Raw genomic sequence first — 26809 nt, forward strand, 5'->3', positions numbered from 1 at the left:
TTATATACAGTAAACAAATATGAAAAGGTCTACCCTAGCCACCGTATTCTGGTCCGTTCACAAATTCTTAAAAACAGCAAATATCCCACACAGGAGGTCTTTTTGTCAGTAGTAAACAGTGCATCATTATTTGGGTTTTTATTTTTCAGCAGTGAAAATTTGGCTACAATTTACAACAGAAGGATGAAGTGTTTGAAACTTACCAAAAAACCCCCCCCAAAAAAAACCTGTTCGTGTTTTTCAGAAATGCATCCGCCTCAGGACTCAGCTAAATTATAGATTTTGATGGAACAGTTTGAACAGAAAATTATTGCTTTCCGCACAGGGAGATGCATTGTCTCAGGATTCATGTTTTGTAAATAGAAAAACAGTAGTTTGCAAAATAACTCGGGCCAAAACATATTTCCTTTGGTTCCAGGTGAAAGGAGCTAAACTTTCTTGTAGTGTTTTACGGGACCTTCAACAGTCGCTCACTAAAAAACTTTTCTTTACTAGTTTAACTCAAGAGTCGATGAAGACTAAAATCAAGGGATGAAACAGTATTTTCTGGACGTAACAGAGAATTTATATCTATATATATCTATGTATAGATATATATATATATATAAACTGTTTTACATACAAGTGGGGATGTTTACCAGGTAAATAGTTCTTTACCTGGGATATTTTCTTTGTTTGGGTCATTGCTGGATTTTTCCTATTTCCTCAAAACAAAAATTTGGCAGGAGGTAGTTTTATAGTCCTGCCCAGCTAACCACAGAAAAGTCAACTGTTTTTTAGTTGACCTTTGTTTCTCCTCAACAGCTATACGAAGTAATAAAATACTTTTTTCTACACTTCGATGAATTAGAAACTACTGTATAAGGTAAAACAGGCCTTCATTTCCTGCTCATTCATTTATGATCAGTGAAAGAGTCCAGTCAAATATGGCTCTCTGGTATGAAAGCCTAAAAAGAGGCGACTTAAGCATTTCCCGCTGTCTCAGTTTAATGGTTTCAGATACAGAAACTCTCCTGAGAAATCAATTTATCTGTTGCTCCGCTCAGGATTTGGCCGTATGCAGAAGACAGAGCAGAGTTTTAAGGCCTTGTGAAGAGAAGAAGCGATGCCTGAAGCTTGTGTCCTGAGGCATTGCAGCAGCAAATATCTGATGTCTTGAGTTCATCCTGTGTGCCTTCCGAAGCTCACATGACTGCATGGGACAATCTGAAGATATATTCAGCCGGAGAAATTGCAGACAATTCTGTTTCTGGGTTAAATCCTTGTTTCAAAGCTTTTTCACTGTATACCAAACTGAAATAGTCGTAAAAATGTTTTCATAAAAATAAATAATTTGAGCTTTAAATTGTTAATGTAGCCTCTTTTTTTTTTTTTTTTACAGACTTGCACAGGTGAAAAGTTTGAGATGAAAATGTAAAATAGAAATTTATATTTTTGCTGTATTTTAACATGTTAGAGGAAAAAAATAAGTCTTATTTCAGCACCTGCTGACTGTAAGAATTCCAGACATCCACCTTAAATGAAATCGATCATCCGGATCGCAGCTTTGCAGTAAAAGCTCTCAGTCCTCCCCTTTCAGTTTCTGTGTGACACATTTGATGCGGATGTTTTCTCTGAGGTTGCGGAGGCGAGCGCTCCGACTTGTGATTTCCTCCACGTAGGTTTTGGGGAACCAGCCCCGCTCCCCATCTGACAGCCTGATGCCCTCCACCCAGCCTGCAGAGACACATCAGCACCTACACATCAAGCATCCAAGCTTCGCACGTTTTAGACACGCAGAATGCTTTCGCTAATATCCACGAGGAAGTTGGAATGCAGTTCATATCTTACCCTTTAGACTCTTACACGTTTTGTCACATTATTGCTACAAACGTTATTTTTTTTAGGTGTTAGACCAACACAAAGCCATGCATAAATGTGAAGTGGCTTTCAAAATGTTTTACAAGGAAAATTGCCAAAAGTGTGGCCTGATAAAACAGCTCAAACTCTGTTATATTATAGGACAAAGATAATCTCTGAATATTAGTCTTGCCACAGATTCTGTATTTGATTTAAGTCTGGACGTTCTAATAGACAAATATGTTTTGATCTAAAGCATGGCTCTACATCAAAGCTTGGTCTCAAACTTATTTGCAGCATCTAAAATGTTTTTTTTTGTCCTCCCATTAATTCTAACATACTTTGATACGCTGTGTTTCACATTGTTGTGTTCATTTTCCAGCATTTTGCATGCAGACTAATAAGTTCAATTGTGGTGTTATTTACAACAATTGTTATTAATTAGGTGATTTTGGAAAGAATTTTGTTCCAGAGGATTTTTTAGGGGCATCAGAATGACAGTAAATGCACACAACACTTTTCACATGTAAAGGTATGTTGAAGTCATGTATCGTTTTTAACCAAATTTACATCTTACCGCTGTTTTCTGTTGGTTTATGTTAGTATGATTTTTTTAAAATCCCTTGGATTTTCCACGTGACAAAATGTGAAAAAAATTCAAGGGCCACAAGTACTTTTTCAAGGCACTATGTTTAAAACTGACTCAAGACTCTTACCGTCACTTGTAATGGTTTTAGCTTGAAGAATGTCAGCTTTTTCCAAAGTTAACTCATCATGTTCTTGGGCTTGATAGCTTTTAATGCACTGCACCTGGGATATATCTGCAATAAAAACACATAAAAATAAGAAAAAAAACCATGTTAGTGCAGATACATTGATGTGCTGCACACATAAACATCTCTACTTACCATCATTTTCACTGGCCTGCTCAATGTCTTCAAACGGATCAGATGGAAACATTGCTGTGATCCATCTCTGCTTACCACTCCTTGGCAGACACAACCAATAGGAATGGTTAACATAAAGTAGCCCTGAGTGGAGATGGTGAGAGAAAGTTTCTTCTTTTTTTTGACTTACTCTGTGTGCGATTTGAGAAGGATCTGATGTTTGAGCTGCTGGCCTTCACACAGCTGCAGATGGAAGATGAAGCCTGAGATTCCCTGCAGCTTCTGGCTGAGATCCTTCACTTTCAGCTCTCCAATCTTAGCGTGCACAAATACCATAAACTTCCATGTGCTGTAACAAAAACGGATGAGGTTTTGCAATTGATATCTAAGCCCAATGTTTCACTTTAATACAATTTTTTTAATTATTATGTGTAATTATAATTCTAGTGCAGTAACCGAAAAAACAGTTTATTAAAAATGACTTTTATTTATTCATTCTGCTACAGACTTTTTGAGGAAATTCATGATTTTGATGTGGCCTGGAATGAAAATGAGTTTGACACCCATGCTTTAAGATCTTTTAAGAAACATTTTGCTAGAATGACTGCAAATGAACCCTGCCTATTTGTTTTTTTGTGGGGTTTTTTTTAGAAAATGACTAAATTTAGTTTTAGATTTCAAATAAAACAAGCATAAAGTACAAATGTACATATATATATATATATATATATATATATATATATATATATATATATATATATATATATATATATATATATATATATATATATATATATATATATATATATATATATATATATAAACAGTGCATATGTATTTCTGAAATACAAATCCTGAGAAAATAAACATGAAACCAGGTGATACATGATAAGTTAAAACCAGCAGCCTCCCTTCTTTGTATTTATTCATTTAGGGGACAACAGAAATTTGCCCCCTTTGGGAAATGTAACAAACAAATCCTTGCTGTTATACATGAGCTAAAAACTATAAAAGCAACATGTTTTGAAGAAACATGGGATACGATCTCCGCACTAAACAGGCAGTCAAATTAAAGTTTAATGCCACATGGCGCCGCTTACTCCTTCCTCCTGGACAGCAGCAGGCAGTCGTTAAACAAGTGCAGGTACACTGGCTTGGTGGGCAGCTTGAGTTTTGATCCCGAAATGCTCATCATCTGGGTGTCCACTTCCAGGAGCTCACCGTGCTTCACCAACCAGCGGGACTGGGAGATGAGAGGAAAGATCTGCAGAGGAAGAAAACCAGTCTCAGGATGGGTCGGCTAATTGGGTAAATCGAGCTCAAAGCTGCTAAAAGCAACAAGAAAAATTCACAAAAGTAACTTACTTTGCCCTCAAAGTTGATTTTCTTGTTGAGGTGGATGAGTTCCTCCATCCTCTTCATAGACTGCACGCTGGAATTACACTCTTTGATGATCTAAGGAGGCACACACCAACACTGTTATTACTGCTACACCTCATCCGTGATGATACCGGTCTTCTGGTCATTAGAGCTGACGGTCACCACCTTTTTTAGCTCGTTGAAAGCCTTTGTGGCCGTGTCCTCATCTCTGGAGCCCGGTGTTGTCCTCTTTAAGATGTTCTGAAAAGTAAAGATGGTGTAAGAAGGCAAGCCCTAAGGTAAACTGGATTTCAGCTTCACAAAGTTGGACGGAAAGAACATGGCTTCCGCTAAAATATCAGTCAGTCTAAATATTACCCCGTTTACAGAATGTTTCGAGGGTGAACAGGATCCCTACTGTGAAAGTTCAAAGTCGTACCTCCACCAACATTTTGAGTCGTGTGATCCTCTGAAACGGGAGGATTAAAAAGGAGGTCAGGGGCAGCCTTTGGCAGATGGGGTCCTCCTCCAGGCGAGCCAGGATGCCAGGGAAGCGAGGGTTGTCCTGCCTGAGAGGGCATTTACAAATGAAACTCTGAATGATTTTTTTGGTGAATCAAAATTCCAGCTGTTTTTACTCCTGAGAGAGAGAGAGAGAAAAAAAAGTTTAACTCAGCCAAGAAAAGCCGCCTACAAGTTAAGTCATGCAGGTGAAAATTTACACCTGAATAGAAGCAGGATAAAGTTGGACTTTGCAACACCAGAGGACATTTATGCACTCATTCTCAAAGTATGGGGGTCTTGAAGCGTCTTCTGGTTTCTAATTGCATGTGCGGAGTAATCAGGAATGAACAGGGTTGTATTGTTTCATTTGATTGGTTCAAACAGCTTGAATCGTAAGTCTCTGTCACAATTATTATGTTGTTATGAATCTGAAAGCTTGGGTAGAACACATTAAAGCCTCTAAGACACCCAAAAGCGTTAGCAATTTGCCACAAGATGGCACCCAGAATGCTGTTACGTTCCCATTCCTACAACTATAAGAGAAAATTAAATATGCATGCTTTCAGAGGAATTGCAAGACAAAACCATTGATAAAGGAAAACCATGAAAAAGTCCTGCATGGAGTTTGCAATGAGGGACAAAGCAAACATGAAGAGGGTGGAACTCTGGCCAGATGAGACCAAAGCTCCACTCTTTGTTACGATATAATAAAAGTTATGTGGCACACCATCCGCACCATGACTCATGGGTGATGCAGCATTATGTTGTGAGGGTACATTTTTTTATAGAGAGAGGAAAGTTGGTCAGAGTTTATGGGTGATGTTAAAGATGAATTCATTTTAGGATTTAAAAATATGTATTTATTTCCTTAGTCTTTACAATCAGGCCCTACTTTCTAGTAGTCTAGCATGTAAAATCTTAATAAAGACAATGGTGTTTGTGGTCATAATGGTGAGAAAAATGAAGAAATTCAAGAGCGATGAATACTCTCGCAAGCCTCTTTGTTATTGCGTTTGGATAGCCCAAGGTTTGGCTTAGAGCTTCTGCACAAAAGCAAACAAGAAGCACAGACCGCACCAAGAGTGCGTACTGAGATCTGAAACAGATCGACTGAGCATAAACCAAAAACAATTACTCACAGCAACCGCTGGTATGTCTGCTCCTGATAAGCCTGGTTGGTTACGTAAGGCAAATAGACCCTTCTCAGAGCTGGGCAGTGATCCAGGACTATGTCACACACATCAAAACGGAGAATGTCTTTCTCCAGCCTGTGCTCCAGGTCCTGAAGGAACCTGCAGACAGCGATGGAGGAGAGAACGCTCTCAGGGAGTGAGGACTGACAGCTGAAAGTGTTAAAACATAGAGTCTGAGTGCAAGGGAGGCAATCAGCTGCAGATCTCTTCACCTCTCACTGACATCTTTGACTTCAGGCAGCTTGGAAAAGAGCCACTGCTTCTCCTGAGCCCCAAGACACTCTGTGAGCTCCTGAGACAACATGAAATGGTCCACAGCAATCGTCAGGCTACGAATGTACGACGCCTCGGAAGTTACCAGCTCAAACTTTGCCTGAAGGGGGAAAACACACAGAATTGAAGAAGTCAAAGAAGGGATGAAACAACCCCCAAAGAAAAAGGCAAGCTTGACGTTTCGTCACCTCCTGCAGTTTTCTCTCCTCGTTGCTGAAGGTGTCTAACTGACCGCTTGTTCGCACATCAGGTATATCCTGCCACAGTGCAAATGCAGAGCCTCGAGAAGAGCGAAACGAGCTGGATGGAGAAAGATTTGACGGAGATGGAGTTCCATCTGAGCCTTCATCTCTGAGTCCCTCCTCCTCTGTTCCTGGATCCTTCCCTTGTTGCCTCTGGATCTCTCGGTTGATTGCCACATCGCTGTACTCCTGGTAGAGGATCGCTGCAAAATCAAAAATGTTGACAGGAGAATTTTTTTGTTGCAGGAATAACAGATGGTAAGACAGGCAAACTTAGGCAAACTTACAGCTTGGCAAAAAACGTGACAGGCGATTTGAAGTGGGAAATGATGAAGGTATGCTCATGTCTTCCTCTATGGATTTCTTTCGCACTCTGCGAAACCACACCAACCAGATTTTATTTAAACTCCACAGATTTACTGGAAAAACGTATTCTCACATTCGATTTTCATTACCCAAGTTTAGTGCTCCGCCGATAAGAAGATATCCCATTGTCGCCACTGGGCAGTGGGAGCCCAGTTCCAACAGGACTGTAGGTGCCGCTGTCACTAGAGCCTCCCGAGCTGCGATGTCTAGAGTTACACTTATCTATAGCGAATAAAGACAAAACGTTGAACATGTGAAGAAACGTATCAAACTTGAGTCAGTCGCAGCAGTTGAATGATTCAATGCAAACAGATTGAGTCCTACTTAGATAAACCATGTGGCACTCTTGTTAGCGACAAACGGACAACAATTCACACAAGTTCACCAACATTAGATGGTAACGGACTGCTGAAAACGTTCCCTGGTTCAAGAAGAAAGGACAGTGCTAAATCCTCATGAAAGGATTGATCCAAATTGCATTCCAGGGAATGGTTCAGAGAGGTGGTGGCAGTGAAATTTTCTTTGCACACTTTGGACCAAATTGTACAAATTGAGCCTTGTTTTGACCGCACATCCCACCAGAGTGTTGTTGCTGACCATCTTGATCCCTTTCTGACACTGTGACCATCTTCTGATGCCTTCTTCCAGCAGGATAAAGCTGAAATCTTCCCAAGCTGTTATTTTTAACATGACACTGAGTTCACTGTACCTCCTCAATCACATGTTCTCAAAAACAACACTTTTGAGTTGAAAGAAAGATTTTGCATCATAGATGAGCATCCAAAACCTCTGCAACAACTGTGTGATGTCATAACATGTCATAATATCATCCATCCATCCATCCATCCATCCATCCATCCATCCATCCATCCATCCATCCATCCATCCATCCATCCATCCATCCATCCATCCATCCACTCACAGTCCGGGTTGGGGCTCAGGCTGTTGGAGTTCTGCTTGTCTTTGGAGGCCACCCGAGCAGACAATGACTTGCCCAGCTTTAAGGTGAACGAGTTCTTCCTCTGGGAGAGCTGCAGTCTTGATATTAGCTCTGAAGCTGAGAAACGCCGGCGCTCTTGGTCAGTTTGTCGACTGCGTGGCAAAAAGCTCCCTGCTGGGTGAAGCGATGTCTCTACGATGCCGCCCTCCTCCTCCTCCGCTCCGGATTCTGAGTCCTCTATTATCTGCAAGGGTTCTGACTGAACACTGAAAATATCTCCATGGCTGATGCATGGGAGATCTGGCGTGCCAGCTGTGGACGAGGGAGTTGAAGCTGCATCCAGAGAAGATAATCCACTGAGGTCTTCCTCCAGAAAAGAGGCAAAAGGTCCGGGGAAGATGTAGTCTGCCTCCAGGATTGGACTGCTGAGTGATTCATCGCTTGGGCTGTCTGGAGAATAAACCTGCACCTTTCGCCCTGAGGACAAGAAAAGAACCATTTTACCTTAAATGAAAACGAGTTAAAAGCTTCTAAAATCTGATTTGCTCCGTCCACTCACGAATAGACTTCTCTTTCAGAGATCCATGTGATGTTCTCCTCTGAGGCTGGCTGGCGTGTGGGCCCGGAAACTCTGGACATTCTGGTGAGGATGAGGAGTAAGGTACCCGAGATTCCCAGGAGTCCCTGTTTGTGTACAAAGAGGACAGAGGAAAGGACAGAGGGAGGCTGAGAGCTGCGTGGAGTGGGCGGCAAACTGTCGTTACTGTCCGAGGCTTCTCGTTTTGGTCCTGCCAAGAAGTCCTGGTGCTGGTCTGCGGAACAACCTCAGCGTCATCCACAGTGTGTGACGTAGTGTTTACATTCATTCCATGATCAGTGTGTGTCCTGTGTTTGCCTTTTTGCATGTTATTCAGTTCATTAAGAGTTTGTTGTAAACCATTTAGAGGTTGGGAGTGTGCGTCTGGATCACTGCTCTGCCTCTGAGAGCCAAGACCGTTTAACTTAGAAGGTGCTGGTTGTTGTAGCTCAATAAACGCCAGTGTTTCCTGCTGGCACACCGCCACGTGGTTGGGATGGATGGGATGGAGGAGAGGCCGACCCTCCTTGGACTCGCTCGGACTGTGGGACTCTCCGGAGCCAGGAATCCACATGCTGGGGCTCTCTCCTCGGCAGCGAAAAGCGTGAAGGTGGGGATGGAAATCAGGAAAAGGTGAGAATCCATACCCAGGGAGCATGGCTAGACAGCCACATAGGAGCTGCAGCAACACAGATATAAAACAAAAATGGAATTAATTTGCATGCAAGTGTGAAAGATCCCAAATGGAATCAGTGTGATATCATACTGCTGTGATAAAACATACAATTACTGTAAAGGTATTGTATGTGACTTGTTTAAAAATACGTTTTTGACATGTTTGGATTTCTCCAAAAAACAACAGTAGCTCAGGGAGGAAGAGGAGCTTGATTTATTTCACTGATTATCTGTCATGTATCATCGCGTCAAAACATAGTGACTATTTTAATAAATATGTAAAAGAACATATTTTTAAATAAAAGTTACATCATCTAGTTTTAACCTGAACAAGTCAAATTCTTAACAAACAGTCTCAAAGTTTTGGTCAGGTGATGAACAGCCTGTTTCAGCCCAAAAGTCCTTACTGGTCATGATCCAGTAGTGTTAAACGTGAATACCTCAAACTTTCTCCCAGACTGTAGATTTTGATTAGGAGTGCAGCACACCCTGGTGTATTTTTGAAAGCATGCAGCTACATTATTAAAACACACACACATTATAGAAAGACTCACAGGTAAAACAAAGAAAGAAAATAAAACTATTGAGATGTGCAGGATGTTTAACAGCCAGGTCCAGTCCTCACAGGTAGACACACTCACACACACACACCCCCACACACACTGACGTCTGGTCTGGTGTGTCTCCTGAGCAATGTCTACCTGCTCTAATTAAAGACTTCTCCACATGGCATCCGGCCCCTGTACTTAACATCTACAAACACAGCGACACGGCAGCCCCAGACAGAACCCCACAACAGCGACACAGACAGAGGAAGACGGCACGTCCTCCACGCTCTCGCCTTTCACCTGCACCAAGCAATCACAAAGCCTGTCAGTGTCTTTGATGGCAGGTATCGCTGCTCGACTGAATACTTGCTGTGAACTTCTATTAAAAGCCAGAAATTGGTTATGGAGGAAAATGACATGAGAGAGTCGTTGAACACACACACACCAGGGCAGCTCTGTTGCGTTTTACGCCGCTGCTTCCTGAGCAGCTAATCCTCAAGACCTGCTTTTAAACACCTGTTACAGGAACTCTGACGTACATCACCGCACAGTCTCATGCACAGGAGAAGGCAAACATTCTTGTCTTCTGCTTGGCTGCTGCTGTTAAACAGTTAAAGTAAGAGAACCTAATTCCTCCATTTTTAAGCAGCTATTATTCTCTTTGGCTTTTTTAAGGAAAGGACGTGTCTGAGATGGGTAAAACTGTAGAGGCACATAAAAGTAGTGCTGTCAACCAGGGCGCAAAGTTGCCCTGGTTCACAGCATTAAGCAAGGAGCAGATAACTGAACAACAAAACAAGCAACAGGAAACAGCAAAAGGAGACAAAACAAATAATCCTTAAAACAAAGTTTATAACAATTTACCCAGATTTTAAAAAAAGACCTGCACAGACTTGTAACAAAGACTTGGGGGGAGGGAGAAATCACAACAAGACAATAGAAAACCACAAACAGAAATGTTAAAATCAGCACATTCACGACGTCATTCAAGACGTTGACCTGTTAGAACACTGGCCTCAACAATGCTGTTTTCTTACATTAGAAACTCAAGCTGAACCCAGCTCATCTGGGCAACATTTAGCAACTGTCTATTTGAGAGTAATAGTTATGCACCCTAAGAACGTTTGAAGACAAACATTGGCTATTTTATCCAGAAAACAGTCAATATTTTCCATCAAACGCAAGAGCTCGGTGACTGCTGTGTGTAAAGGGCCCGGCAAAATCAGGTGAAGTCAAACAACAGTGGAATAAACACAGAAATCATGACAGAGCGGGACGACGACTATTACAAGTTCACAGGCTCAGAGGAGAAGGAAATAATTACTGATGAGCTGCAACATCTAATTTTATTTTCAGTGAAAAACAACAAAGACAGACAGCGTCGCTGGGCTGTTGACCCGCTGCATCGAACTAGAACCGAATAGGTGGAAGTTCAGTGTTTGGTCCAGCAGCAAATGCTTTCTGCCTGTCTCGGATAATTGCTGCTCAAAACTATCCGTCCTGCTCTCTGACTGGAAAGATCCACGTCTGGAAGTTGAGTGCTCGGGTTTTGTTTTCAGCAGCAAACACAGCCACGAAATTCTGACCAATCATTCAATAGTTTTACACACAGAAGCTCGGCTAGGAGACCGTGACAAGAAGAGGTAGATGCCATGAGGCTAAGGACAAAATGACACAAAGCTTTCAGAATCGGCACGGCTGCAGAGCCCTTAGCAGGCTTAGCTCAGGCTTTTAGCGCATTCATGTGTCTTTGTTTGAAGTACGCCTTTCCTCTTGCTTTAAAATGAACAAATTTCTTACTGGACAATTGAAGGTTCATGCTCTAACCATCAAAAATGATGTTACTGTACAGAGCCTGCTGCAAAGACAAACAGAGGAATGAAGCTGCAGCCTACTTTATAATTTAACTCATGAGTTTTCTCTCCGTCCATCACACAAGTAGCCAGAATGACAGAACAAATGTCAATAGTTGAACTTGTTGACATTTTATTAGCCGATGTGCTTAAGTATAATCAAGATGTTATTAGAGGTACATTTGGTCACATTTGTGGCTCTAGTTCCAATCGAAGAAATTATCAGCCAACTTTTCAGATTCATTTTGGGTTGTTTTTTTTTACAACTAAAGTAATGAAGCAATTAAGGAAATGCAATGTTATTTAGATAGCACAGTTTCAGCAACAAAGCAGTTCAAAGTGCTTTATATGAATTAGAAAGAAATACAAACAAAACAACACACCGAAAGAAAGACAAAAAGGTAAAAGTGTAAAACTACATATTGGTTCCCCATGTTTAATAAGAATAAGTCACCTGTAATGTATAAACTGGTAAGGGTTTCTCTGGATTCTTGTTCTGATAGAAATAGCTATAAATAATAATAATAAATAACTGCTTTAGTGACAGTTTGGATAAATTAAGGTTTATTAACAGCTAAGTGTACAGAAGAATAGTTTGAATAGTTAGCTGGAAAAGGTCAGGCTACAAACACGAACCATAAACTGATGAAGGAAGGGAAACTAGTCTATGAGGGGCCGTTTAGGACAAAAACTAAGTTTTGTCTCTCACAGACTACTACTACTCGCAAAATATACAAATTGCACATATATACTATTAAAATGTCACACACACATACAATTTTTCTCTCTCACAAACACAAAATACCAGCGCTCGGAGGTGAGGGCGCGGTAGAGAACGGCTGGCCGAAATTAGCGTCCATAAATCGGATCAACCTTGAGCTAAACTCTGACACCGTGGAGCGCCAATACCCAACTTGAAGCTAACTTCACTGTGGTATCAACGCATGCGCGATCTGAATAGTATCATTCAGAATAGTGTGTCTGTATGCTTCGTGTGTGTGTGTGATATTTTAGTAGTTTATATGTGCAATCTTAGTCTTTTATGTGTGCGTGTGAGGACAAAATATTGTATGCGCGTGTGATATTTTAATAGTGAACATGCGCAATTTTAGTATTTTGTGTGTGAGAGAGAAAATAGTGTGTGACATTTTAGTAGTGTATATGTGCAATTTTAATATTTTGTGAGTGTGTATGAATCTTTAGTAGTGTGTGAGAGACAAAACATCGTTTTTGTCCTAAAAGGCCCCGCAGACTAGTCCATGTTTAGTTTAATTTACAATATGCAGTGGACTCTGAACATGACGTAATCCAACTTCGTCCTTTGTGTATCTAATCCAATCCGCTCAACACCCAACACAACAAAGTCAGATATCTTTCATAAAGCTTCACGTAGTTCAGTCTACTGATTTTACAACGTATTCCTTAGTGAACCTGTCATTTCAAAAGAGCTGCACAGAAGAAATAAAAGCAAATGTTCCTTTTAATTTCACCTTGCAGTTGCTTAAAACAGAGTGAACAGTGTACAGTGAGCACTTTAAGACAAAAAGGCCGACTGAATGTTAATTTTTAACTTTTTATCTTTTAACTATTTGCTCCTGCCAGCATGCACCTGAGAGCTATTAAACCATAGAGGTCATTTATCATTCGCCATTCATATTCATGTTCAAAGGCCGCAAATATTAGCAAACTATGACTGTTTCCTATTCTTTTACCTTTATCAGTATTATATTAAATTTCTTTTGCACTTGCGAGATACACTCACATATATGTGAGTGTATCTCGCAAGTGCACCTAGTGCCTCTGAAGAACACAAAAGCATACTTAAACGTTTGTTTCTCAAAGGTTATCTGTCTACGTATGCTGCTAGCTGTCTTGGGAATCGCAGGGTGGAAATCACAGTTTATCTTTCTGTTTACCGAGCGCACTTGTGCCACATTCGGCGAATACGAAGCCACTGAAAAGCCACACCTGCTCTTGTGGGGTAGGCCGGCCAGAAAATCCTAGCCGTCTTTGTTTCAGAAAGACACACAAGCAGATGCACATTGCAGGGCTGGCACAAATGGTTACCTGTTCCCGGCCGCACACAAAGAAAACCTTTGTGTGCTTACCTGTGCCAGGCTGCCCCGAGCACAGGACACCTGAGAGGGTGTGGGAACTACTTCCAATCATCCACTCATATAGTGCAGCCACTGAGCCATATAAATACATCCATACCACGTCTGCATAATGACCCGATCTTAATGGTGTCTGCAGGTGATCAGCCACTGCTTACGCTGTAATCCTGCTCTGTTTTCAGCATTATGCAAACTTTGCTTAACTGCAGCTACTGTCTGTAACCTGGAGATCAAAGCTGAGTTATTTGCAATATATTATCCAGACCAAAAGATTTATATGCTGCAATCTAAGTGAATGACTCTTCTCTCAACCCTGCACTAACTCTAAGTCCATCTTAAACCAACCCCATCTTAAAGACAGAATTAGCCATTTTTTCTTATTTGATCAAAAGCTTCAAAAGATCATAAAAAAAAATCACAGTAAGCTTCACCACCAAGACATGAAAGCATCAAGCTAAACTGCACATTCCTCGCATTGATACAATTATATCACGCCATTAAAATTTTACTCCTTAGACGTGTAATTTTGCTTGTCACACCAGGCTGTTATTTGTGACTGTTAAGGACTTTGCTGCCATAGTTTCATCCCCTGTAATTTCACCAGGCTGATCCAAGACGCCACGTCTGGCGTAGGGAAGTTAACGAACGGCCTTCTGACTCGCCATTAATGCCATCAGTCACACGAGGAGCACTTTTCAATGTTTTACATTTCCATCTCGAATAATCCTTTCGTGGATCACGCGAGGGAGCCCGAACCCGCTGCTGATTCAGCTCCTTGACACAGCAAAATGTTACGTAATCACATCATTAAAGTGCGTTTCATGGTTCCCAGGGCGGAGGGGAGAATGTTAAAACAAACGGATTTAATGCAGGAGATAATGCGCTTTATGAGGACGCAAAGGTCTGCTCCGTTTACTTTGCAAACGTTTGGGAGAATTACACTAACAGCGTTTTAAAGAGGCAACATGTGAGTGGAAAATGATCATGTTAATCCTCTGCACAGTTAAAATGGATTTCAATGCGTTTGCTTATGTCTGACAATCAGAGACTAAAGTATTATTCCAAGATAAAAACAAACCCTGCTTAAAGAAATCCTTATATATTTGGTTCTCAGTGACATTTCACAACTTACCTGCAGATTTTTATTTTTAGCTCAAATTCTAAGTCATATTCTGTTCTTGCCCCACAAAGCACTTCCTACCTTGACTCTAGGCTATATTTTTCACTCACTATTCGGATCAAAGGTCGTGTTTTGTTTAAAAAACTCACACACACACCCAGCCCGCCACAGACAATAGATTAATCCAACTGATTAAAGGCACCATTGATAAAGTAATTCCATCTTCCATGACTCTACGGTAAATAGCCACCAGAGAAGAAGAAGCATTTTATTCTGAAGTCAAATTTAAAAATGTTCCAAAAAGTATATTCTTTACTCAGTTTGCAACAACTCTCACTGGGAGAGGGCTGGTTTGGCAAAAACATCACTTTACAGTTATTTTTAGAAAACATTCCTGCTGGTATGTGCAAATCAGTACCAGCTGGCTAAATATTGACTGATAGCCTTAAGTTTCCTCATGCCTAAAATATCGCTCTGAACAATATGAAAATCAAAACATCTTTAAAATATCTGAACAGTGTAAGCCTCAATCAGGAAGGGGAAAGAACATCATTTCACCAAATCCTCCTCTTAAAAACTTTCTGGCAGTCAAAAGAAAAGCCAAAGAACTTGTCCAACAGCCAGCGAGACTATAAGAAAGTCAATGAAATCGCAGCTCTATTTTTCCTCAAGTAAACAAAGAAATAACTCAACAGCAACGTCCTTTATGCACACTTTTGTAAAGAAAGGATGTTGAACCTTCTTTATGATCAGCTGCAGAAGATTTGGACAAACCAGTGAAAAACTGGGAAACTCTAGTCTGCTCAGATGAAACCAAAACTAAGCTTTGGACGTCATTGCACACACCATGTGTGAAGGAAGAGTGGCTCTGCACTTTACCGCAGAAACACCAAACCAAAGGGCAAGCTTAAAGGTGGGAGCATAGTTGTGTGGGCTGCCTTGAAGCGCACTGGCAGACTTCCTACTAGTGAAGAAGAAGATGAAAGCAGAAGTGTACACTCTTGATAAAACTGTGAAGATGAAATGAATGAAGATTCCAAGGAAGAAAATAGTCACAAACACACAAAGCCAAGGAAGCTCTTGACTGTTTCCGGAGAAAGAACGTAAAACTGTTGGAAAAAAAAAAAGTCCAGTCGATCATCTAACTTCTATTTAATTGAAAATTAATGTAAAAAGAACTGAAGATTAGATCGCACAACAAGTATCCCTGAACACAGTTCAGATGGAAGAAGACTAGCAGGTGTGTCACTCTTCACTGGAGGCCATTTTGAACCACACTCTAAAAAGTGTAATTGAGCTGTAGTTCATGTCATGGACTAATTTACATTAATCTCACTTAATTCTTTAGGTTTAGTGATGACATCTTACTTTTTGCATCAAATTAACTTAAAAGTTACAAATTTTTAACTTAAAGGACATTTTTACTTTGACTTTACTTGAAACAATTAAGTTAAATGCTGCGTTCATATCCTACATCGGACGTCACGATGCAAGCTTCACCAGGGACAGATCTGGTACTGACCAGAGTGCTGTGGTGGTTCTGGGGTAGAGCACAACCCACATAAGGAGACCTCAGTCGCAGGTTCGATTCCCGGTCTGATCACCTTTGCCGCATGTCTTCCCCCTCTTTCATTACTCACTTTTCTGTCCAACTACTCTCAAATAAAAGCCATCTGAGCCAAAAAAAGGGATACCTGTGTTTAACATTCACATTTTCATCAAAGGGTTGCTCATAAAGTCTGTAGAGCTGTAATTCATTGATAAAGGGATGCAGAAGACTTGAAACCGGATCTGACAGGTCACCAAACGTAAATGTGCAGGACGTGAAAACTACATGGGTTACCTTTTCAGTTAAAATGTTCAGAACAATTTGTTTTCTAACAAAAACCTTAGAATACACAAAAAGGGCAGATGCGTTTGAACCTCTCCAATTATTCACAAGTTCATGTGAGCAAAGATAACATTAGAGAACAATACATTTCTAGCACTTTGAACACAAATTGATACAACTGACACAAGTGTACAATGTACAAATGGAAATAATCAAATCCTGTTACTCAAACAGTAATAGGAAATACTTAAAAAAAAATCTCACAGTTTGTCCCTTTGTTGGCACACAACTTTCTCCATGAGCTCAGGTTGAGCGTGTTTGGTCAGACAAAGCCGAGTGTCCTCGCAGTGTGGTGCGACCTACTGGCGTTCATGTGCAAAATCGCAGTTTTACTTGGTCACGTTAGACCACTAATTGCCAAGATGTGGATTTAAGGAGCCCAGCTCTGTCTGCGGAGACAAGACATGATGTCATGTAGCCTCACTTGTTGGAAAAAGAACTCCGTTAACACAGACAAGTTTGTGATTCATTTTGCTCTCGTCGACGGGTGATAAGCAGTGAGGTTTTGGTAACTTTCCACCACTTCATGAATCTGAATCTCGCCTTTTGTTGGCCTCTACGGTTGAGTAATTAATTAATAATGTGACTCAACCTGTGTCCTCCGAAGTACAAACGTATCTTTGTCTGTTTACTTGAACTTCATGAGAATGCTAACTCATGCCAAGCTTTGTAGATATGAGTTGGCTTAAATGGATTAATGAAAACCAACAAAAACTTTCATGGAGTACTAATGGGTTTCTTTATTTCTTGCCAAAACAAACTCTTCCAAAATTCCAATTAGAGAAGTCACACCTGATGTCAAGGTGGTGTCCACCTTTTTCGCCTGAAGTTGGACATCCTCTTTTGTGTCGGGTCATGGACGTCTTCATTTGTCTTCCAGCTTTCGCCTACAGAGACAGATGAGCAGGGCTATGGAGAAGGTCGAGGGGAGGGTTACCCAAATGCTTAAATAGACCTCTGGTTGTCTTAATCCTCCTCCAAGACCTCAGGCTACGTAGTCAGAACCTTCTGGGACACCATGATGGTACCTGCCTACACACCCACAGAACGCCCCAATGCAAGGTCCACCTGGGTGACAGTGAGCATGAGCATCCATCAGCTTCTGACTGAAAGCAACAAGCTGACCCTGACCCGCCCAAGGGGATTCCCGCTTACAGTGCCAGACAAACAGCAATAGTTCGCTTCCAGACTTGGAAAAATGGTGACCATCTCACACGTAAACGCAAGAGCTTCGAGACCTTTAACCCCGACTCCCTGCAAATTCAGTTTTCCACTGCAGCAGAAGATGCACGCTGTGACTAGGAAGGACACAAAGGAGCCATTGACAAAACTTGTTGGAACAACCTGATCCAATTATGGTGCTTTGTCATAAATCGCAAAAGCTGCCATGTTAATAACGAGCTGAACAGGTAGTAAAGCCTGAAAATCCCATAATCAGTAGTTTTAGACAGACTCAGGGTGTCTGTAAGCAATGAGATTGAAAGGAACAAGATGTTTTCTAGCATTAGAGACCTGCTTTATTTAAATAAGATGTCCGAGTTCAAAAAATATAATTCAAATCCTCGCATCAAAAGTAATGCTCGCGGGTTTGTTTAGCCAGAAGTCCTTATCTCAGACAAGTTGAATTTATAGAGAGGTTGCCAGAATAAATCATATTTAGTTTCAGGAATAAACACATTTGTTATGAAAAAAAGGAAAAAACTAGCAAAGCTACACAAAACAATCGCTATGCAACAAAGACAAAGCCTCCTAAACCTAATAGCCAGCAAACACAATTGCTATTAAGTGTTTACAAACCAGCAATTGTTGAGCTGTCACAATAATATATACTGCTGGGCGATAAATCAATACATTGTTCCAGAAATGATTGCGATAAATGATACTATTGTTGTTTTGAAATATTTTTAAAGTGATATGTTGATAATGGAATAATAATGCAATTTCATCATCTCAAAAACCAATAACCTGTAATTTTGTAAAGAACATTTAGCACAGGAAATGGAAGACATTTTAAATATCATCACCTTCCTAAAATAATGGCCTACGTCATTTTTTTGCCAAAAGTGATTTTTTTTTTCTTTTACTTTGCCATCTATTGGCATAAATCAGGGGTTGATTTATTTTAAATGATTTATTATAAATCGCTTTTGGCAAAAAAAAAAAAAAAAAGACTAAGGCAATTATTTTAGGAAGGTGGTGATATCCAAAGTAAAATGCGACAATCAAAAACAATAAATAAAACTGACAAAAATACACACATACCACAGAAACAAAAAATAAGTTATGTTGTCACTGTATTTCCCTTGAAAAATATTAATGATCAGGACAGAAAAGATCAAGTTCATTTCTGATAATCACTAATTAATTAATCGCTCATTGTGACAGACAACGAGTCTTTTACATCTCTTTCACTCCTCTTTGCAGGATTGTTTTAATTCAGTTGCACTAATGGTTTCACATGGTAAAAAATAAGGTAGTACAGATATATTTATAGCAAACCATTCGGCTGGCTTGAACTGTGCTCATTATGTTTGGGCCAGAAAGGAGTTTCCATAAAACAAAATGAAATATTTGGGTTTATGTGAGACCATCAGAAACACAACCTCGAGGTTCTCCACTGCTGAGTGTCGCTGCAAACATAATCAAAGAGTCGACCACAGCTAGGAGGAGCAGACCGCAATGGAGTCCTCCAAACTGGGATAGAACCGTGGAGAAGTGCCTAATCGGATTAAAGACATCAACACAAACAACTGGTATTAGCATCATTATACCACATAATTTTACAATTGTCCATTTTATCCTGTGAAAGAGTTCCAGTGAAGTCTGACCAGGTTGTTGCGCTGAACCGTGAAGAATGATGAGACTTTGCCTTGAGTTGCAATTCGGACGCAGTACTTGGTTAACTCCTGTTCTGTCCGTTTTATCTCATGCGTGGGTGAAATAAGAAATAACATTTCAGTAGAAACCTCCCCTGTGTCATTGGAGTTTCTAACATGTGTGGCAACAGCAGCCGACATTTTTACACACTATTGGCTGAAAACGTACAAAACAAACCCCTCATGAAGCTCAACGTTTCCATTGTTTGCTATCTCTTGAGTGCACTTATCAGTGTAAGTAGTAGAATACCAAACACTGTATTACCCCACTGCTAAAAATGGAGTCTAATATATGCCTTGTTTACTTTTTTAAATTAATGTTTGCTCAAGCCATGAGTGGCTTTGCTGTTTTAGTGAATGATTTAACTGCTTTTTATGATCCATTTTTCAAAGGTTGAAGTTTCTGTCGGGCACCAGGAAGCCTTGGGATGGCATAATCAGTAAATGCCTAATGGCTGGCTTTTTGTTTGTTCTCATGACGTTTGCTTAGAAATTACAGAATCATCAACAACTATAGAGGTATAATTAGATCCTGCATGGTTTTGGATTGCTGAGTGCTTTACTGTTATGTGTGGTTGAAGCCCTTATTTTGAAGAAAGAAAGGAAACACAGTGCTTTGAAAAATTATTTCATTGTTTTAGTGCTTTTTTTGAGACAAGTCTTTCTGATCCCCCCCCCCCCAAATAATATCATTCAAAAATGAAGTGTGTTTATATAACAGAGTTCAGACAATATTGCCATGTACTGAGGGGGGAAATGCTTTTCAAACCAACTTGTCCCTGCACGAATAGAAAGTAATTGCACATCTTGTTAAATCATAAATTCACTAATTGTTTTTAGAAACTTGTGTTTAGTTTCACAAGAGAGCCAAACGTTTCTGGCTCAACTTAATGGCATGGAGGGTGAAAAATCTGGTGAAGTGAAGACTCCAGAAGTGCAAGCAAACAAGTTCATTAGCAGACTAACATGTTTTGGCTCCTGACCTTCATCAGGTCCAGTTTCACTAGCCTAAAGTTTGGCGAACCTCACGGAGCCATTTCTAAGGTTTTTGGGTCACCAGTAAACCACAGAGACACGGTGAAAACATGGAACCATATAAGATCTTCCCAGGTGAGGCTGGCCAAAATTAACTTAACGACCACACCAGCAATTCTTCCAGGAGAAAATGCTGCAGACCTAATCGTGTCAGTTAAGGTCAAAGTTCACAACACAACAATAAGAAACAATCACACTAAATGCTGACCAAAGCACAAAGCCTCTTCTCACATTCCAAACATGTTGTTGATCCTTTAGACTTTTGAAAAGACATGCAGCGGACTGAGCAGGTAAAAGAAGCTGTAGTCTCAAGATACACCAGGTGTAAAACTAACAACATTTCAGAGAAATATTTCATACCCATGGGCTTACATTGTGGTGGTAGAGTGATGACTGGGTATTCTTATCTTCTTCAGGAACTAAGTGCTGCATCGTAATTAACAAAGTATGGAATTCTGCTCTATAGCAGCAAATCTGGAAGGAGAATCTGTTTGTGACCTTAAGGTCAAACACACATGGGTAAAAGAGCACCGTCTGAAACACACCAGTAAACACGCAACTTAGTGAAAAGAAAAAAACATCTACTCATCCATCATCTGTACCCACTTATTTCACAGAGTTGCCAGGGACTTTCTCCTGTGGTAACTGAACGAGAGTCAGGGGGAAAACCCTGGACAGGTCGCCGGTCCATTACAGTGCATCATAGAGAGACACAAGACAAACACACACACACACACACACACGCACACACACACACACACACACACACACACACACACACACACACACACGCACACACACACACACACACACACACACACACACACACGCACACACACACACACACACCGTCATACCAAGGGGTGATTTAGAGAAACCAATTAATGTTTTTGGGCTGTGGGAGAAAGCTGGAGTACCCAATAAGAATCAATGCATACATAGAGAGAACATGAAAACTCCATGCAAAAAGACCCCAGACTGAGAACCAAACCAACTGTGCCACCGTACCGGCTCCCAAAACGAAAAGAAAAGAAAAAACAGAAAGAAAACGGATCTAGTAAAATTCTGGAAAAGTATGATGGATATGAGATGAAGACAGTGTTCGTGCTTGAAGTCAATTCTGCAACGAGGAGTCGGAGTGACGGTGTAATAAACTCACTGCCTGTCATCACAAACTTGTGATGGTGGTGGTTGTTGCCAGAACGACGAAAGCTGTTATTAGATCTTAGGAGAAAATTACTTCCCACAATGGGGCACGGTTGGCTTGGTTAGCTTTCTATCTCTTAATTTCCACCATTTGAAAATTAAGAAAATGTTTCTGTTTCCTCAGGTTATCGCCTGGTCTGATATAAAATCATGACTGCTCATCTGAAACACGGAAACACAACGTTGGTGGGCGGAAGGGGTTCCAAGCTACTGCTTCACAACTTTAGCTTTTTATTTATTTTTCTAAATTTTAATCGTTTTTGTTAATTTTTTTTATTTACCTTTCTTGCTTTGCAAAAAAAAAATCTACTCTTTTTAAACAGGTTTATAATAAGAAACTAAACTGAACTGAGTCAAACTTTCTATTATAAAAAGCTAAATAAAAACTTTAGCTTTCTATTTATTTTTCTAAATTTTAATCGTTTTTGTTACATTTTTTATTTATCTTTCTTGCTTTGCAAAAAAATCTACTCTTTTTAAACAGGTTTATAAAAAGAAAGTAAACTGAACTGAACTAAGTCAAACTTTCTATTAATTGTACAAATCAGGGCTAGTTGACAGTTTCTCCAGTCTGATCTGCGTTGGTTTGACGTAGACGGTTCTGCGTTGGATAGAGATGATCTAAAAATACTTTGACATATATTAAATCTTTCTTTTTGCTAAAACAATAAGCAAGTGATTTACATCCTTTTTGGCATCATGAGCAACTTCAATTTATAACTGAAAATTATGCACTAATGACGGCTGGGATTGATCATTTTCCATAGTTACAAGTGTCTTAAAATGCAGTTTGCGTTCTGTGAAAGCTTTTCTAAAATCCAAACTCTTGTTTTTCTCAATCTGCATGCTTGTTAGACTCCAATGCACCTTATTTCCGTCCTGATCTGTCAAAAAGGAAGAGACTGGGCTTGTTCGGCTCAAACTGTCAGTCACAGCATTCTGGTTCAAATCTGATCCTGTGCAGCAGATCCTTCCAAAAGCGTGACCTACTTTTCTGATGCAGCCCCTGCATTTATCTGCTCAAGTTTTAACTCTGGCTATTCGTTCCTGTTTTCAAACTCTGTTTCGCTCCAACGCTATCAGCAACTCCCCATTCCCAACGTTTCTTATCTGGACATGGATGGAAAAGTCATGTGTTGTTTTCTAAATGCGATTGGGTAAATATGAACACCAAACACATACAACTGACAACCTCGCAGCTATGGGTGCTGCACAGCTTCAATTGGAAAGAATATGGAAAAAAAAGAAGCTAGAGGTGTTTTGATATGACAGTAGCAACTCGTTTGGAGTTTTAGTTTTTCTCGGAGAAGCAAAGACACACAAGGAAAAAAAACAACAAACTATTCCCCTGAAGAAGTGTTAGTCAACCTCCAAAAGCAAACCGTTTGAGTAGAAAAAAAAAAAGTGCAGCACACACTGCATTAAATTGGCCGAGGCTGAATGTGAAATAACCTGAGGGCTGCAGAGCCAGACAGGTGTGCAGGGCTGTCCGCAGCGTTCACGGCCGGAGGCTCGAATGTCTAGATTCTGACTGATGCAGCCTTCGTGCATTGGACAAAATAATCCTGAGAGGAGCAGAAGGAGAACTGCTGCCCAGAACGTGTCAAAGCTCCTGCTTTGTGGAAGATAAGAGCAAACCTTTCTACATCTGCTGCTACACGGTTTAATAATTACCACCTGAATGCACGAGGTTCTTAACTCAGTAGGTGGTCTGCTTTACAGTCTTGGCTTCATGACAAGGGCATGTCCAGCTACTGTCCCAGATGAGCCTCTCTGACACACTGAGACTCTATTCCACATTCCCCGAATGACTTGGCATGCTCATTCCTCTGAAACTGAACTCTGGGCTGAGACAGGAAGCAAGAAAACACCGAAACTATGCACGCGCAGGAGCAAAAGCTGCTATTATGGACTATTAAAGCTGCTGGCATCTGGGCCGCGAGCCAACACGGCGAAAAAGTGACCGAGTTTGTTTAAAATAACTCCAGCGCCCGTGTTGAAACTGCTGTTTTCTTTAAGTCGGTGATGCGTAATGGTTTGAAAAACTGTGAGGTGGGAATAATAGTGGAACGCTTTGATGTGGAATGAAAACTCTAAATGGTTTTTTAAATGTCTTACAAACAAGAATCTGAAAAGCATCAAAGACTCCTTTACTTTGACACCTCTATCTAAAATCTAGCGCAAATGAAAGTCCACCTGCTTAGAATTGCCTTTGATTCATAATAAGTGGAACGTTGATCATTATATCCGATTTGTTTGCTTTGTGATTCTGATGATGACATTAGACGAGAGACGTTGTTTACTGCCTGTTTCATAACTGGTTGCTGCGTTATCTTTTTATGATGTACAGCACTTTGAACTGCTTTGCTGCTGAAATGTGCTACACAAATAAACTCGACCAGTAAAAAAAAAAAAAAGATGTAGCCAGAGCCACAGTGGAATGGTCCAAATTGAAGCATATTTATATGTTTGGACGGCCTAGTCAAAGTTCAGACGTAAATCCAAAAGAGAATTTAAGGTAGGACTTGAAAACGGACGTACGTCCAGCAAAAAACACAAAATCTTTCAAAGTATTTTTGATCTAGCTTCTAGGGAAAACATCCTAAACATACGACGCTGTTACAAAGCGTTGTATGAACCGAAGATGCAGCAGACGGAGTATTTGAGTGCAGCTTTAGTTAAATGACGGAACTGAGTTGATGTGTGTATCCCGCCCGCTTTCCTATATGGTGCACACACAGACTCACCCCTACATGCTCAGACAGCCGCCGCCTGACTGGCAGGTGATGGGGGCAGGTGCTCTCCAGACACTCGCGGGGGAAGAAGGAAGTGGGAGGGCGGCCATACTTTACATCTGAGTGTTATGAGAGCAGACGTGCGTAAAGAAATCAAATCTAAAGCAGCCTATAGTGGAGAAATTCATTCACAGCTTTTTGGCCTGGTTCTGATCTCTTTCTCACGAAGAGAGGATTTCAAAGCAAAGGGTTATCAAGCGGTCAGTGATCATGCAGAGGACCAACTGACTGTGATAAACAGCAGTTAAGTGGTTCAAGGTCCAGATTTATACGTTGTGCTGCTACACATTTACCCAACATGCAGGTGGTGCATTCAGGTCAGCAGTAACCTGTTTAGGTAGTGTCTAGTTACATGTGCTTGAGTAACTTTTTGGGGGGAAAAATGGACTTTTAGGAGTATTTTTCCTACACTGCACTTTTTACTTTTACTTAAGTAACTTTATAAAAATATTGTTGATCTTACTTGAGTAAAACAAAATTCTGGTTACTCTATCCACTCTGCGTAATTTCACTAAACGAAAAACAAGCTTGCTTAACCAAAGAATTACCAGACACAAACACAAACTGACAAAACTGACTAACAAAAACATCTTCAGTTTGTGTTAAAGTTTCATATTGAAACAAATAAATTTGGAAACAAAATAAAAATTTGCCTGATTGTGTTATTTTACAATTATTTATAGGAATTATTTTCATTTTGCTCCTTAAACTACCAACATTATAACTTTATATTTCGGTTGCTCTGATGATGTCATTTGTAATTATTGAATGCTTTATGTTATGATTTGTTACTCGGTACTTGAATATTCTTTGTACCAAATACTTTTGAACTCTTATTTGAGTAATTTCTTGGACAGCTGCTTTAATACTTTAATAATTTATATATATATATATATATATATATATATATATATATATATATATATATATATATATATATATATATATATATATATATATATATATACTGTATATTTAAGTAGTACTACTCCTACTTCACCCTACTTTTTGGGCACTGTACACATATCTGGACCTAAGGTAGTAAATCCGACCATTTACACCACCATATTGTGCACCAGCCTATTTACCGCCAGACTATTTTATACAGGCATGGCTGCAGACGCCTCACATGACAAAGCTCTTAGTCATCAGGTGGGCAGACGGTCTCACCTCAGCTCACCTTCTCTCTGATAAAGTTTGAACAACCAAGGCACCTCTGGATGATGCACACGACAACTGGACGAGAACTTGAGTGAAGATATGACTCACACATTTCAAAACACACACACACGTGCACACCCACACACACACACCCCTGTGGGTGAGTAAAAAGTGCTCTGCCTGGCAGTGCCCACAGGTAAGTGCGCAAGTTTCAGCCTTACCTTGAACTATTCCACAGAGGAGAGGCCAGCGCCAACTTTTAGCCACGTACAGTTCCCCCACCAGCCTTTCATCTAACATATTCCAGGCATGCACTTACCTGCCTCGCTCTGCAGCGGCTCACTGCTGCGCTGCAGCCGTCGCATTTAAAGCCTCACTGCCTAAGGAGCTGCTGGAAACATTACCGATGCAAGAAGCAACAACGTCTTCAAAGGGAATCAAATGCACAGGGAAGCTAATCATCTCTCATGTACCAAACATGCATCTGCTTGACCTGGATAATTTGACATTCTCCATCCAAGAGGGACTTTAATTTAGTTTTTGTCTCCAAATACAAATCCTAAATTTTCCTCCTGAGCCTGCAGGTCACCTGGATGAGCTCCACAGCTTCGCTTGCACCAAGCACACAAACAGGAAGCACAGCCTCTGTCCCAAACAGCACAGCTCACCTTTCACTCCCTGCTGCTGCAACAAAGTGCTCAGATGACATGTGTTTTGAAGGTGCTAAAATGTTGATTTATGTGCTCAGTTATTTTGAGGGACGACCGGTCCCGTACCTCTCCGCCGTTCGCAGCCTAGAGCGTGTGCTGGACGGTGTCCAGCGGCAGTGTGTGAATCCAGCAGGCCGTCCCAGGGTCAGGCCGAGCCATTCTGCAATCCATTGCTGCCTTGTGTTCCTCTCGGCTTCCCCTCCTCCCTTCTTTGCACTTGGCTTTCTTCCTAATCACAGCAGACTTTTCAGAACTGATGTCCCACTTCTTGGTTTCTCCTCCTTTTGCTCCGCTCGCTCTCTTCCTCGCATTAGAGCATTTTAAAACACAGGTTGAAAACACCCGACACTTGCTGCTCTCATAGCTACTTATAATGCAGATCCAGTCTCTCTCTGAGCTTCTTTACCCTCCCACCCTCCTCCTCTCTCTCTTTCTCCTCTCTCTGCTACTGTTGAGGAAGAGCTCTCCTTTTTTTTCTCATATTCTCCTCCCTTTCTCTTGCCCTTCCTCTAATAGTTATTTAGTGTCTCATTTCAGCACCTGCCCTGACACAGAAAGAGGAGAAAGGGAGAGGGACGAAAATGATGACCCTCCGATACGAAAGTGTATGCAGTGCCTTGAAAAAGGATTCATACTCCATGAATG

The 26809-nt window shown here is 40.6% G+C and overlaps 1 protein-coding gene across 3 annotated transcripts; it reads right to left on the reverse strand.

Annotated features, from left to right (window-relative positions):
* Positions 1–105: 105 nt before the first annotated feature.
* On the reverse strand, positions 106–26570 carry LOC102221436 (rho guanine nucleotide exchange factor 19-like). 3 transcript variants are annotated; one of them, XM_023335827.1, is made up of 16 exons: positions 26231–26570; positions 8163–8859; positions 7586–8080; positions 6753–6885; positions 6585–6670; positions 6244–6500; positions 5995–6155; positions 5729–5881; positions 4525–4654; positions 4272–4346; positions 4092–4181; positions 3827–3990; positions 2917–3075; positions 2748–2827; positions 2556–2660; positions 106–1716 (listed from the first exon to the last, which is right to left on the reverse strand). In XM_023335827.1, the coding sequence occupies exons 2-16, from the start codon at positions 8836–8838 to the stop codon at positions 1562–1564; spliced, it is 2919 nt and encodes a 972-aa protein (XP_023191595.1). In that variant the 5' UTR covers positions 8839–8859; positions 26231–26570; the 3' UTR covers positions 106–1561. The 3 variants fall into 3 exon arrangements, with proteins under 3 accessions (XP_023191595.1, XP_023191588.1, XP_023191600.1); XM_023335820.1 differs by lacking the exon at positions 26231–26570 and adding an exon at positions 22951–23092; XM_023335832.1 differs by lacking the exon at positions 26231–26570 and adding an exon at positions 17174–17244.
* Between the last annotated feature and the right edge of the window lie 239 nt (positions 26571–26809).

The sequence above is a fragment of the Xiphophorus maculatus genome, chromosome 1 (assembly GCF_002775205.1).
Source record: "Xiphophorus maculatus strain JP 163 A chromosome 1, X_maculatus-5.0-male, whole genome shotgun sequence".
Taxonomy (NCBI): Eukaryota; Metazoa; Chordata; class Actinopteri; order Cyprinodontiformes; family Poeciliidae; genus Xiphophorus; species Xiphophorus maculatus.

Coding starts and splice junctions, on each gene's coding strand:
- LOC102221436 (XM_023335820.1), bottom strand. CDS start 23,049: ATGCACGAAGGCTGCATCAGTCAGAATCTAGACATTCGAGCCTCCGGC. Junction 6,156..6,243: donor AGGAGAGAAAACTGCAGGAG/GTGACGAAACGT, acceptor TTCCCCCTTCAG/GCAAAGTTTGAGCTGGTAAC. Junction 4,182..4,271: donor CTTTCAACGAGCTAAAAAAG/GTGGTGACCGTC, acceptor GTGCCTCCTTAG/ATCATCAAAGAGTGTAATTC.